General features: G+C 52.3%; 1 protein-coding gene across 19 annotated transcripts in view; it reads right to left on the minus strand.

Annotated features, from left to right (window-relative positions):
• GAS8 (growth arrest specific 8) overlaps nt 1–15,418 on the minus strand; it is a 57,950-nt gene that overhangs the window by 31,957 nt on the left and 10,575 nt on the right. For 11 of the 19 annotated variants that reach the window (XM_064580941.1, XM_064580940.1, XM_054511198.2 and 8 more), the window contains 2 exons: nt 9,459–9,584; nt 2,965–3,119 (listed from right to left, as the gene is read on the minus strand). The exons of 4 other annotated variants lie outside the window; for them this stretch is intronic. In XM_064580941.1, coding sequence (XP_064437011.1) covers nt 2,965–3,051 — 87 coding nt within the window. In that variant the 5' untranslated portion in view covers nt 3,052–3,119; nt 9,459–9,584. Of the gene's footprint in view, nt 1–2,964; nt 3,120–9,458; nt 9,585–12,627; nt 14,651–15,418 lie in introns of those variants that run through there. 4 more of the 19 variants (XM_064580948.1, XM_064580947.1, XM_064580949.1 and 1 more) reach the window with 2 other exon arrangements.

Genomic DNA, 15,418 nt, shown 5'->3' on the forward strand with positions numbered 1-15,418 from the left:
GGTCTGTGCCCCTGGATGGCATCCTGGCCTGGGGTAGTGCAGCCCGAGGGGGACTGGGAACATGAGTGGACCCCGGCACGGCCCCCCAGCCCCCGACTTAAGGGCACCAGGCTCAGCTGCTCCCATTGCTGCTTTCTATGACCTAAGGGACTGAAGAGGCTCTGCTCTGACACAGCAAGTCCAAGAACAGTTTCAAAATAAATGCGGAAGTTTGCTTCTGGTCCCCAGGCCAACCTGCCCTGACCCATTCCCCTCAAACATTTCTAGGGAAGGAACACCTGCTCTCCTGTAGCCCTGGGCGTGCCGTAGGCCCACCATGCGCAGCTAGAGGCAAGCTCCCCGCCGAGAAGACCGGCCTCAGAAATGCTGAGGGACGGTGCCTGCTCCCTCTATACGATGAGCCCCAACTCAAGGGATGTTTACCAGGCATCATCCCCAAGTTCACTTAAAATCAAATCCCCTAAGGGCAGCTGCATGCCCCACCCACCCCACCCACCAGGATCATGCTCCCCATCTCCAGCCTTCCTGCTATGGCTTCCTTCCGCAGAGCTTAATATTTACATAAGATCGGATTAAAATCTCATCTCTTCCTAAGGCCCAAGCACGGTCTCTTCGGTTCCAGGTGACACCAACGCTCAGGAGTGCGTATTGGGGGGTGGGGGTGGGGTTGGCTGCTCTAGTCTTCCTCCAGCTGAAGCCACCGGGGGCTCCTCTGGGCTGCTCACGTGGGCCATGTCTCAGGGACAAGTGCCCTGGATTTCTAGGCCTTAGGAAGTGAATATCCTGTCCCCCACCCCCCACCCTGAGCCCAGGCCCGGAAAAGCACAAGGTGCACTCTGGCAAGTCTTCCCAGCCCAGGCAGGTTCCCAGGAAGCTCCAGGCCCAGAGCAGCAGCTTGTCACAAGAAGGGAGCCAGTAGGTAAGGCCTGTGAGGAGAAGGCCAAGGGTGAGGCCAAAACCCCAATCCTCTGGATTACCCATGAAACAAGGGGCCCAGAAGACAGGCCCTGGGCCCCATGCCAGGCAGTTGTTCCCACTGGGCTCTCTGGAGGGAAGCCTGAGCCTCCCTCATGGAAGATTCCGGGCCAGGTCTCCTCTGTCCCTGGGCCTGTGTAGTGTGTGCCCGGATGGCCCAAACAGGTGAAGGGAAGAGCTGAGCAGACTCAGGGGAGGTGAGCACGAGGGCATCCAAGGCCAGAAACAGCAGGGGTTGGGGTTGCGGAGCACCCAGGTGTGCTGAGAGCATGCCTCGGACTCCGGAGAGGGGCTGTGCCAGGCCTCAAAATGAACAGGTCCCAGGCTCTGGACACCACAGAGCACCCTCCCCTCCGTCAGAGGGAGCCCCGAGACAGGACCCTGGCAGGTCCCCATGCAGCTCAGATAATGAAGGCTAGGTTTAGTGGGGACTTCATTACAGGATGGGCTCTGGAGATGTAAAAAATTCAATAATGGCACGTTTTACAAACAACAAAAGTCGAAAGTGCTTGTCCCAAGTTGGAAATGCTATTTTTGAATCCAACGGAATTTTTAAACAAGTCCCAGTGTCTGGGAGAGAGCAGAGCAGAGAGCCAAGCAGAGAGCAGAGGTCCTATGAGGCAGCAAGCAGAACCACCCCCTCCCCAGGATGCACCGAGCACCAGGGGTCCCGGACACTCACCGACCCACCCAAGGGCTGACAGCCCTCTGCTGCTGTGATTCTGATACCTCTGGGAGGCAGGCTGCGTGGAGAACAAGCAGGACACTGCCCCTGAGCCCCAGGCCAGTTCTGACCCCAGCTCGCCGGGCCAGGCCAAGCCCTGGCCATGCTCCAGGACCAACCAGACAACCTACGGCATCAGAGGCCTAGAGCTCATAACCCAGAACTGGCCTTCTTCCGTTTGGCAGCTCCCCAACACGAGGAAGAGCGTTACCAGGGGCAGCGACAACAGGGCTCTCCACATACAACCCAGGGGATCCCAAATCAGTCCAGAGCCCCCTCTGTGATTCTAACAAAAGGGGATGGCAGAGAACATGGCTTGCTGGAGAAGGGAATTGAATCCAGACACACCCTCGTCGGCAAAGCTGCCTACCCAGGAACTAGTGCTGCTTTGGCTGAGAAACTGCTTCCCTCGTGCTCACAGCAGTGCCCGGGTGCTGGGGGGGCAGTGGGAGTGGTTCGGGGCCCCCATGGCTCCATTACCCTCCCCCAACCACACACCTGTGGGAAGTGTTGTTTCCTCCAGAATCACTGACAGGCCTTCCACCAACCCAAACAGCTGTTGTAAAAACCTAATACTTTCCCTTGATAACTAGCTTAGATTTCCCTTTTCTTAATTCTGCCACTTAACTAAACCTTCAGAATTTCTGAACTGAGCCAAAGCCTCCTCTCCTTGGGGAAACTGAAAAGACCAGCACTCACACTTGCCCGTGAGACGGCTGTACCCACCAAATCCACCCACCACCCACCTCCCTTTGTGGGAGGCCCCTGGAGGTCCAAACTCAAAACCCCACCAGGAAGACACTCGCCCACTGCTCTCCCCGGGGGGCTACTGCCCGCCCCTCTGACTGGGGACCCCGTCCTCTAGGGCTGGGGTCTGACTGCCCAGATCTAAAACACCCGTTTGCTGTTATCATGTTTTAATTTGTTTTCCAGTGATTTTGGAAGCAGCTTTCCTAGCTGGGCTCTCCTGCAGGTGGCGCTTTGCAGTCCCCTCCTCCCGCCCCTCAGGAAGGGACACGTTCTCCTGCAGGCTGCCGGTGCCTTCCACAAACTCCTCATGGGTGGACTTCTCCGCAAAGGGCCGGGGCCCAGCAGCCCCACCATGTCGGCCTCCTCCAGCACCTCCGTCTCCAGCAGCGGCCTGCCCACCTAGAAATCACAGCTGCCTGTCACTCAGCTGCAACAGCAGGCCCTGCCAAGGCAAACCCCAAACCCAACATCCCGTGAGGATGGGAGTGCCCCAAGCCGGGACCCGCCCCACTCACCTTGTCCACCTGCTCTCGGCACCAGGTCAGCACCTCCTCATCTATGGGCTGGGCAGTGGCCTCACTGTGCAGCTTCTCCACCAGCATCTCGCCTTGTCGCGGGGGAAGTCAAAGGACACCTGTCCCAGCTTTTCATTCAGCCCAAACTACACAATCTGAAAGTAAGGAGCTGGGGGTAAGCCTGGAGGGACTCAGCCATGCAGAGCCCCCCACTAGGGTGGCTGCCCTTTACCTGGGCAGAGGTGCTCTGGGTGACCTTCCTCAAGGTCAAAGGCACTGACCAGCCCCGGTGGTGATCTGCCCAATAAACAGCTGCTCAGCCACCCTGCCCCCCACCATCGTGCACATGCAGTCAGAGAGCTGCTCCCGTGTGGACAGACACTGCTCCCTGGGCAAACACGGGGCATAGCCAAGCCCTCTGCCCCAGGGGATGATGGACACCTAGAAGACACAGGCAGGCAGTACTCTGCTCACGCCCCACGCAGAGCTCTTGGCCCCTTCCAGGTCCCACCTATGGAGTATCCCAGACCAGTATGCCCTACTATGACCACTGGTCACAAGGGTGTGGGAGGAGACCCCTGGGCCCCGCCCCACCCAGGAGTAGGTGGGTCCGGGTGGGGTCACCCCAAAGATTAACATGGAAACCACCTCCATCCTATCAGTCTCAAGGAAGTTCTCGAGGAGCCGTCCCATTGGGTCCAAAGCTTAGGAGTGAGGCAGGTTTGACGTCAAACCTCTGGGGTGTCAGGTGGCCGGCATCCAGATCCCACCTGGAACCAACAGCCCTCCTCCGCTACACACCCCTGAACAATCTTTGGAACCCGACTCCTAACCATTACCTTCCCTGGGAAGAAGGGCTGACACTGTGAATGTACTGTGCCCACACGACCAGAGACCAGTCACCCGGGGAAGGTGAACACTCAGACCGACCTTCAACACAGGGTCAGCAAGCTCCAGGACCCAGCGCACCGCGTGTCCAGCCTCACGGCAGGCCACGGTCGCCTTCTCACTGGGCTGCAGGACCTGCGTCTTTTCCTCAAGGCTTACACATCAAATTCCCAGGCCAGTGAGAGGCAGAGGAGAAACGGACAGCTGGGAAGTGGGTGCCAAATCGCCCCCCTCCACCTGGGGAATGCTGAGGGCTGGTCAGAGCCTCTGCTCAGGAAGTACGGACTCACAGCCCGTCTGCTGCACACACATGGCTCAGGCCGTTTGGTGCCTGTCCCTCCACACCAGGCACTATGCTGCCTTCCGCTCTGCAGACACCTCACCTCCCCAACGGAAAGAACGTGTCCCACCTCATACACTTGGCACGCAGCAGACGGCTTTAGGATGCCTGTTTCCAGCCAATGTGATCAGCTATCTTCTCTAGCCTGCTCAGTGACCCCAGAAGCATGGAGACCAATGCCTCCTACACCCTAGCTGACAGGTAGTCATCAGCGCACAGAAAAGGCACCAACTCCCACTGGGCCCAGCTTTACAGCTGGTCAGCTCAGCAGAACGGCCAGGACAACCCTCCAGAAGCTGGAGAGACGTCTTGGGCTGCCCGACACTCCACACTTGTCTATGCACGTTGTGCTTCACTAACAAATCAAGACAAAGCAGCACTGTGAACCTGCCACTGGTTCACAGCCGTGAGGATGACCACGAAGGGCAGCCACTGGCCACCGGGACACCGCCCTGATGTCCATCCCCGGGAAGGCACTCACTCTGGAGAGACCCTAAGCCACTGACCGCAGTTCCCTGAGCTGCTGAACTGGAGCCAGGAGGCCAAGCAGGCATCACTGTGCTAAACCATGCACACCAGCACCCACCCACCTTCAGAGGGCTGTCTTGGCAGCTTCCACAAGGAAGAGCCCACGGAAGCCCCTCCTCCCGTCTGCAATCAGCATCCAAACCAGGGCCTGATCCACTGCCCTGGAGGCCCCATCTCTCTGAGACTCTAAATGTAGCTCCAGACAGAGCATGAAAGCTATTGGCACATTCCCAAGTCCCAAATTCTGGTTTGGAAAACTGACTATAGTTCCTGTGCGCTGAAGTAAAGCTGGGCCCAAGAGCAGCGCTAGCAGGCCCCCCAGCTCAGCTCCAGTGACCGTCACAGCGGCCAGCTCAAGGTGCTTCTCCACAACACAAGGACTCAGGTGGCGGCGGCAATCAGCGCCACTTCCCTGCAGACACTAGAAATGTCAGCACCTGACCCGGGGAAGGAAAACCTGTGGACATCAGTGCCTGGGACTGCGCACTACAGGAAGAGCTCGCGGCTACAGAGACCAGAGCCAAACTAGGGAACGGCTTTGTCAGTCACTACTATTTTGGGCCAGTTTTTTGATTAAGCAACTTACTGAGATAGCGTAATTTAACATAAAACCCATCATAAGTGTATACTTCAGAAACTTCCAGTAAATTTATCAAGTCATGTGCCTAGTACCGTAGTTTCAGACACTTCCATCCTCTATATAAGATAACCTGTGCCTGGGACGCCCGGGTGGCTCAGTCGTTAAGCGTCTGCCTTCAGCTCAGGTCATGACCCCGGGGTCCCTGGATCGAGCCCCACGTCGGGCTCCCTGCTCAGCGGGGAACCTGCTTCTCCCGCTCCTCCCTGCTTGCATGCGCACACGCTCCTTCTCTCAAATAAATAAATAAATCCCTTAAAAAAAAAAAAAAAAGATACGCTGTGCCTTCCACTGCCCACCCCAACCAACCACTCTTCTATTTTGTCTCCTTGCAGCTGCCTGTTAGGGACATTTCGTATACATGGAATCATACATGGAATCACATGGCCTTTTGTGTCTGGCTTCTTTCACTTGGCATATTTGGAGGTTCATCCATATTGTATCATGTATCAGTATTTCATTTCTTTTCGTGGCTGAATAATATTCCATTACGTACACACCTTTTGTTTATCCATTCCTGCACTGATGGACATTTGGCCGTGAACATCCACATACAAGTCTTTGTGTAGCCACATTTTCAATTCTCTTGGGTAGACACCAATGAGTGGAACTGCTGAATCATATGGTAACTCTGTATTTTACTTTCTGAAGGACAGCCAAACTGATGTCCACAGCCTGTTTCATACGCCCACCAGCAACGTATTAGGGGTCCTGTGTCTCTGTGTCCCTGCCAACTCTTAACTTTTATAGCCATCCTGGTAGGTGTGAAGTGCTATCTCATTGTGGTTCTGATTTGCATTTTCCTAATGAGTAACATGCAGCATTTTTTCACATGCCTTTTGGCCATCTGCATATCTTCTCTGGAAAAATGAATATTCTAACCCTTTGCCCATTTTTAAATTGGGTTCTATGTTCTGGATTCTAGACCCTGATTTATCAGACGCAGGATTTCCAAATACTTTCTTTCATTGTGTACAGGGTCTTTTTATTCGCTCAACAGTGTCCTTTGATACACGAAAGATTTTAATTTGGTAAGTCCAATTAATTTTTTCACCTGTTGCTTGTGCTTCTGGTGTCATATTTAAGGAACTACTGCCAAGACCAAAATCATGAAGATCTGGTCTCCCATGGTTCTTGTAAGCGCTTTACAGTTCTAGCTCTTACATTCAGGTCTTTTATCCATTTTGAGTTAACTCAAAAAGTGCAAGGGTCCAATTTCATTCTTTTGTATGTGGATATCTCACTGTCCCAATACTTTCTGTTGAAGGAACTGTCCCCTTCCCCCGTTGAATGGTCTTTACACCCTTGACAAAAATCAACTCAGCAAAGATGTACGGGCTTGCATCTGCAATCTGCGTTCTTGAATTTTGTTCTACTGGTCTATGTTTATCCTTGTGTCAGTGGCCATGTTCTGTTTATTGGCCTGTGTGGCAAGTTCTGAAATAGGAACACGTGAGCCCTCCAACTCGTTCTCCATTTATGAGACTCTTGGCTATTCGGGCCCCTTGCAGTTCCATGTGAATTTTAAGATCAGCTTTTCCATTTCTGGCTTTAGTAACTATACAAATGCTCTGCTCCTGTGTATCTCCTTCCCTCCACACCTTTATGTCGTTACTATCAAAGACTACAGCTTTCTACATTACATACCCATTAACAGAAACTGTAACTATTGTTTTATACACTTGCCTTTAAAAATCGCATAGGGAGGGGCGCCTAGGTGGCTCAGTCGTTAAGCGTCTGCCTTCGGCCCAGGTCATAATCCCGGGGGTCCTGGGATCGAGCCCCGCGTCAGGCTCCCTGCTCCGCGGGAAGCCTGCTTCCCCCCTCTCCCACTTCCCCTGCTTGTGTTTCCCTGAATAGTTACTTGTACCAATGTTCACTTCTTCCTATGGCTTCAAGTTCTGGGCTGGCATCCTTCCATTTCAGTCTGGAAGACTCTCTTTAGCATTCCTTGTAGGGCAGGTCTAAACATACCGAACTACCTTACCTTTGCAGTATCTGGGGGTGTCCCCATTTCCCCTTCATTCTTGAAGGGCAGTTTTGCCAGATGCAGAATTCTTTGTTAACAGATTTTTCTTTCGGGACCTCAAACTCGTCACCCCATTGCTTTCTGGCCTCTGGGGTTTCTAATGAGCAATCGGTTGTTAGTCTCACTGAAGATCCTTTGTACACTGTGTCCTTTCTCTCTTGCTGGTTTCAAGAGTCCCTCTTTCTCTGGCTTTAGCAGTTAGATTATAATGAGGGTCTGGGTGGATCTTAGAGTTTATCCCTACCTGAAATTCACTGAACTTCTTGGAAATGTAGATCCATGTCTTTTATCCAATTTGGGAAGTTCTGAACCATTACCTCTTCGTATCTTCTCTCTGCCCCTTGCCCTGGCTTTTCTCCCTCTGGGCCTGTCATACTATGTATGTTGACGGTGCCCCAAGTGGCCCTACATTCTGCTCATTTTCCACTCTTTCTTCTTTCTGCTCCGCAGACTGGGTAATGTCATTAGGCCTATCTCCAAGTTTGCTGATTTTTCCTCTTCTGCTCACATCTGCTACTGGGCCACTCCAGTGAACTTTTCATTTCAGTTACAGTACTTTTCTGCTCTAGAACTTCTGTTGGGTTACTTTTGATAATTTATATTTCCTGACTAACATTCTCTTTGTTGAGACAAACAGTTACTCTGGTCCCCTTTGGCTCTTTAGGGATGCACACTTAGGACAGCTGACATTAAGTCTTTGTTCTAGTAAGCCTGATGTCTGTGCTACCTTGGGGATGGTTTCTGTCCATTTTCTCCTGTAAATAAACCATACTTACCGTTTCTTTGTATACTCTGTAATTTTTTGTTGACTCATTAGCCAAGTTTTAAAATGACCTTTTCTCTTTCACTTTTATTACTACATTCTAGTGCAAAGAATGGGCAAAAATGCTAAAAGGGAACTTTACACGTCAGGTTCCCAAGGAACACCAGGTTTAAAATGTCTGGATCGCCCGCACACACGGAGGGGAGGGCTGGAGAGTAAAAGTGCCACAGTCAGCGCTTGGCTCTGTGGCTCCTGAGAAGGTGTCAAAAGTTCTTTTACTCCAAGAATCCCACACGCCCCCTTCTGTGTGTGAGGACAGACAGACCATTCTCCATCCCTGCAACGCTGACCTTCACAAAGCCTGTGTCTGCCTCTCTGGGACAGCGGGATCCAGGTGATCAGCCTGAGACAGGAGGGCAGCCCAATGAGGCGGCCTCCTAGGGACCCTGGGGGGCTGAGGCTGGGGAGTTCCGGGTGATCCCACCGAGTCATCCTGGCGGCTGATGGGCAGCCTCTAATGCTAATCTGGGAAGAACAGAGCCTGGGAGGCCTACTCTAGTTTCTTATCTTTGGTGTGTAAGTGGACATGGGAGACACAGAGGGAGAGAGCAGAAAGCACGTTCTTCACAGGAAACAGACCAGGCCCTTCATGTGCCAAGCGGATGGGGTGAGAATGCCTCACTCATCACCCTGTCGCCGACAAATGTACATTCCCACGTGTGACCTGACCTCGGCCCTGGCCCGGCAGTGGGCAGGACACTGGGGAGACAAGGCTCCACAGCACAATGTCCCAGGGACGGCAGGAGCTCCTCACAGTCATCATGACACTTCCAAAGGGCTGCGAGTAGGGGATAACCTGGGAGGGAAGCCCCCTGGAAAAGCCCTAAACTCCCAGTGTCTAAACCACCCTGGTAGGGCAATGAGTTTCCTAGTACAGGACCTTGGGTTTTAATTACAAAGAAAAGAGAAAAGCAAAGGAAGCTCCCGTGTTGGGAGCTCAAGCCCAAGACTATAAAATGCAGCACAGCTCAGTTCAGTGGGCCTGTCCTCAGACATCAGTTAGGTCTCTGCAGCGAAAACTTACCAAGTCTAAACAGAATCAAACTAAAAATTCAAATGGGTACAAATCAGCTTTGGGGCTCATCACCTCTGAGGCCTTTAATTTGTCTCAACAGATTCAAAGTTCTAAAGAAAAAGGTGGACACTTGCCAGGACTGAAGAGCACAACAGAAACCACCCGCCAATCACACGTGCCCCCCACCCCCACCCCCGCCCCACAGGCAAGAGGCCCGGCCTGGCCAACACTCACCCGTGAAGCCCAAAGTGAGCATCATGAGCTTTCTTGCCAGGGCATCCTTATATAGGCTCCTGTCCAGCTTCAGTGGGCGCAGGTGGACCCTGAAGACGGAGGACCTGCCTGTGACGTCAGGGGCGCCTAACAGAGAGAGAGACACGAAGACATGGCAGGGTCACCTGCAACCACTTTGCAAGGACAGCCTGGGGCTCCGGGCAGCATCCCTACTGTGTCCATGCTTCACACTGTTATTCGACCAGGCGGCAATGACACAAATATCCCAAAGCTCACGTACACTCAGCTCTTGAATGCAGTAAAACACCTTCCTGACTGTGCTGCCTTTGACCAACATCAAACCCGTTCCCAGCGCTGGGACCCGACGGTGAGCAAGACAAGGACCGCCCTGGGCAGCAGGGGAAGTCCACACAGGATGGACACTTTCTCACAAATGGAAAGGGCCAACTGCGTCAGTGCCCCAGCCACCTGCCGAGGTCTCCATCCAGCCGGCCCTGCTGGACTCCCAGGGCCCAGGGAGCTGGACTGGTCCAGGGCGGGCCGGGCTGTGGAGAACAGGGATGCCCAACGGAGGAAATGCTGGTGCTTCCCCCGCTTTCCCCCTGAATGTTTTCTCCCATCAGTCCTCTGAGACATCAGAACAGATTCATAATCTAATGAGAATGACTGCTGGACGCTAAGTATGATGGAAGATTCTGGAAATGCTTTGGTCTGTGCAGAAAGAAAATAACACAGCAGGTCTAACTGTTCATCCCCCCAAGATCTGCTTACAAGGCAGCCCTCAGCTGACTCTGGGACCTGAGGTTGGGGAGGGGCTCCCCCTATGCCTAAACTGTTTGTGCGAACAGTGGTTTATGCTGAGCACCTGCCTTCCTCCTGGGAGGCTGGGATGTTGGTACATACCGGGCACAGATGCCACGTGACCAACCCCTACTGAAAATCCTGGTCAGCCACAATGCCATGTGTCGTCACAGCTCCAGGCCAGGGAAATCAGCACCTCCTGCCCCTCCTCAGGGAGGCTGCAGCCGCCTTCCCTGGGCTGTGCCCTTCCCTGCGCAGATCTTGTCCTGTGTCTGTCATCAGCACAGTCATAGGTACGACCACACATGAGGTCCTGGGAGTCCTCCTAGTAAATCACCAAACCCAGGGTACTCCTGGCAATCCCAAAATGAAGGTCAAAACTTGCCACAGGCCCAATGAAAGCTTCTCCAAATCTGAAGAGTGGCGTCAACACCCAGACGCTTCCAGTGACGCCTCAGCAGGCCTGACAAGCTACCAGACACCCTCGTTGGAATCACTTGGGAGGAAAGATATTTCTGTCCACGAGGCGGGCCTGTGCACCTGTGAGATTCTGGGTCAGCGAAGGCGGCAGGAGAGAGGCTCAGAGGAAGCAGCAGAGGCTCCATCCACACCATCCTTGGGCCCCAAAGCCTATGTGAGGAGGGGCAGGGGAGTCCCCATCTAGCCCGTTCACCTCCCCAGGGGGCCTTCACCCCGCATCCCTGCTAACCCCTCCTGCTGGTGGGGCACCGGCGGGTGCACTGGCCCCTCATCCTATCGGCGACTCCTGGGGGCCGATGTTGATCTAACATAGCTTTCTCCATTAAGTCTGCTGGAAAGCAGCCTTCCTAAAAACCTAATCATCAGGGATTCTCGCCGAGGAGTTTCCAGAAACAAAAGCTGAAGGAGGGTCATGTGGTGTCTGGTGGTGCTGACTGGACAGGCCTGCTCTCAGCAGCTGTCACTGGTGAGCATCCGCTCACCACCCATCTCCACAAGCATCTGGTTCAGTGTGTTCTCCTGCTCGCTCTGGCCTCCAAAGTGCCCTGGGCCTCGCTTCCTGCCAACTGCATCAATCTCATCAATAAATAAGACACAAGGAGAGTTTTTTCGAGCCACTGCAAACATGTCATGAACCTGAAATAGGAATCCACATAGAGAGTTGGTTTTGCTACTGGTATGAAAACAAAAATGAGTGTTTGTTAACCCAAGTCTCTCCTCTGGAACCCTACCCTTATCTGGTATCCGTGGCAAGCTCTGTGCTTACTGCCAGGGGTCCACACAAAACCTGGGGCTGTCCGACTCAAGGACAAGCATCCACCTACCCTTGCTGGCCCAACGCTGACAAACATTTCCAGAAACTCTGACCCATTCACAGTGATGAAGGCACACTGGCCTCCCCTGCAGTCACTTTGGCAAGAAGCGTTTTGCCAGTACCAGGAGGAGCAGTGAGCATGGCTCCCTGAAACAGAAAGGTGATGCCTGGTTCTTCAAGGGGACAGATGGAACCCAAAGAGAGTCCCATTTTCTATTTAAAAAGGTGACTTCTAGGCATCACTACCAAGATGATGCACCACTCATAGTCTGAGATTTTCCTTTTAATATTTTCTGCTTAGAAAATTAATGCATGCTCACCATAAAAAGTTCAAACACTACAGATACATGAAAGCTCATCCAGCTAAGCAGGTTATTTCTTCACAAAAGCTCCCAGGGGCAGGGCTTGCTGGATCAAAGGGTCTGAATGTTTATTTTAAGTTGCTGTCAAACTGCTCTACAAAAGAGTGACACCGTTTCCCACTCCCACCAGGAAGAACAAGAGCCCAACCCCTCAGATCTGAGGCCACAGCGAGTCTCTCCAGCTTCACAGCTAGCTGGTCTCAACAACAGAAACGCTGACTCATGCACTTCAGCCACTGCCCGGCCCATCTGTGGACCTCTCTGTGACCTGCCTTTTCCTATGCCGACTTAAGGTGCCGTTGTTTTTTTTTTAAGACTTTATTTATTTGACAGAGGGACACACAGCGAGAGAGGGAACACAAGCAGGGGGAGTGAGAGAGGGAGAAGCACGCTTCCCACTGGGCAGGGAGCCCGATTCGGGGCTCGATCCCAGGACCCTGGGATCATGACCTGAGCCGAAGGCAGACGCCTAACGACTGAGCCACCCAGGCGCCCCTGACTTAAGATTTAAAATCACCAACTCACACTCTGGTAACACACCTCGGTGTTCATTTTAGGGATTACCATTATGCCTGAAAACTGAAAAGAGATTTAAAGCAGGGAGCTTCTATTGCTCCATCTCTAGTCAAGGGCGCAGGTTAGTATCTGATTACCTCAAAGGGGACCATAAGGATTTTTTTAAGTCTTTAAAGAACAAAAACAAAATACTCACAAAAAGGTAGGGGAGAGGGAGTCACGGAACTCAAACCCACAACAAGGTGTTGGACCCCATGTCCCCATGAACGTGGATTAGGGATTCACAGTCCACTGTGATCCATCTCCACCCGTCGTGGAACCACACGCACAGCCGATTCTTCTAGAAGAGGAAGCACATGTGCTCATATCTACTGTGGGTCGTTTTAGGAAGTCACTGAACTTCACACCCAGGAGGAGCTGAAAAGCCATGTGGGCCCTGACATCCTCAGCACCACACAGAATGACAGACACCCCCCCACCCGCCCAGCCCCCGCCCAGCTGGGGGGTCGCATCCTGGTGACCTGCCCGCCCCGCCCACTTTCCTCCGAACACACACGCAGCTGGACCTCCTGCAAGGGAAAGCCAGGTGAACAGCAGCAGGGCTGGGGCGGGGCTGTACCTCTGCTGCACACACGCTTGCTAACACTCGCCAGACTACAGACCAGAAACGGCACCACCCAACCTCCAGTCCCCAGGCTCACAGTGGTCCACAGCTGTTCCTGGTGTTCAGAACAAACTGTCCAGGGGCGACCACCCTGTGGGGAGGAGCTGAAGAAAGCAAGAGCTCCTGCAAGGGTCACAGTCTACACTAGGAGCTCTTCGCCTGGTCCACAGTCCAGGGACGACCAACGGATTTGTGAGTCGATTTCCAGTAAGGTGCAAATCCTTCTGGGAAAAGGACTCCCAGTTTGTCAGGCCTCCAAAGGGTCCATGGCACAAAAAGGCACCAGGAGGCAGACCCAGCCGCCAGAATCACCCAGCTCTGCTTCCGCTATACCACACCCTGACCCCCACCCACACCACACTGCCGTCCACAGCATGGTCAAGGGCTTACCACGGGGCAGTTGTATCTGACCCCAAACCTTTTTACGCAAGTTGTATTTGCTGTTTTAATTATGTAATTTAACATTATGTAAACTAATAAAACAAGAATTGAAAAAAAAAGGTTGCTTCTTCAAAAACTAAGGTGAAGGCTTTGGATAATAAAGCAATAAAGGCAAATTGCTAAAAAAAAAAAACCAAAACTGTCAAACTGAGTGAGAAAACTCTAAGAGTAAGAAAAACTCATAAAAATATAGAAGGTTCTACATTCAGTTTGCTTTGCTTCTAAGTTCTCACTTCATTTAGAGGAACAAAACTGTACACAACATGTTTATGCAGGACATTTAACAAACAGAAGATCCCCATCACTGGAACCAACTGGAAGGAAGGACCAGCCTCGAAATGGAAGACCACTCAAGGGCATAAGCTTGTGCTTTCAGTGAACACGAACATACCTCTCAACATGGGTCCGTACTGTTCCCAGGACTCTACAGTCTCACGGTTCAAAAAAGTAAACTCACTGTGGTTTCAACCAGGTAAGAGGATCGTCACCATTCTGCCCTGGCAAATGCTGCTTCCCGTGATTACACACAATCTCTACAGAAAGCTAAGTGGTCCCGTGTCTGTCCACACTGGACCACGGTGAGGTCTGACTCTGACCGGAAGCTCAGGGCACTATCACATTCTCTGGAATCAACACCTTTGGAATTTTGGCTCCTAAGCCCTGACACTGCTTGGGAGTCTTCAGGAAATTCACAAACTCCATAATCTCCAACTTGGCCTCTTCACACCCAGCTACATCCAAAAATCACACGTCCACACCATTCTTCAAGATCCTGGCAGTTGTCTCCCCAGCACTGAAGAGGTCCCCTCGGCGCCCGACACGCACAGCCCCCATCAGGCCCTCCTCCCAGCACAGAGGAGGATGCACACTAAGAGAAGGGCAGGCACCAGGCTTCACAAGAAAGAGCTACAAGATCTAAGAAAACCATTTGTCAGTTCCCTTGGGAGAAAGGCTGTGAAGAGCAGACTGCTTTGAACTCCGGTTTTGCTATACAAGGGAGCAGTTTCCTTTAAAAAGGGGCAAAACTGGGCGCCTGGGCGCCTCAGTCGTTAAGCAGCTGCCTTCGGCTCAGGTCATGATCCCAGAGTCCTGGGATCGAGTCCCACATCGGGCTCCCTGCTCAATGGGAAGCCTGCTTCTCCCTCTCCCACTCCCCCTGCTTGTGTTCCTGCTTTCGCTGTCTCTGTCTCTGTGAAATAAATAAAATCTTTAAAAATAAATAAATAAATAAATAAATAAATAAATAAATAAAATAAAATAAAAATAAAAAGGGGCAAAACCTAGGGATGCCTGGGTGGCTCAGTCAGTGAAGCGTCTGCCTTCATCTCAGGTCACGATCCCAGAGTCCTGGGATAGAGCCCCACGTTGGGCTTCCTGCTCAGCAGGGAATCTGTTTCTCCCTCGCCCCACCTCCCCCGCTCATGCTCTTTCTCCCTCCCTTCCTCTCTTGATCTCTCTCTCAAATAAATAAGATCTTTTTAAAAAAAAATCCAAAGGCATGCAAACAACAGTCTTACACTAACTACAGTGCAGTCTTAGATCCAGAGCTGATTCAGGAAGCTTCTGTCCACCCAGCTGCAGGCACCACAAGAAAACAGTACCAGGGAGAATGAAAATGTAGTCCCAAAGGCCCACAAGCTATACCCAGCCATCTGCAATTGGACATGCCCCTCTGGGAAGCTCTTCAAAAACACAGTTCAGGGGTGTCTCCGTTTCATTTTGCTATTCACTTGCTCTCAAAAGCATCTCAAACCACAACAACGCAGCTCCTTCTGGAAAGTAAATAAAGGCTCAGGGTTGTGTGATGAGGACGTGTTCCCAACTGTGGAATCTCATGACTGCCCCACAAAGCTCAACAGTCCCATAAGACAGCCTGATACTC

The sequence above is a fragment of the Mirounga angustirostris genome, unplaced genomic scaffold (genome assembly GCF_029215605.1).
Source record: "Mirounga angustirostris isolate CCGP_5_RB_7025 unplaced genomic scaffold, mMirAng1.0.hap1 SCAF_16, whole genome shotgun sequence".
NCBI classification, from domain to species: domain Eukaryota; kingdom Metazoa; phylum Chordata; class Mammalia; order Carnivora; family Phocidae; genus Mirounga; species Mirounga angustirostris.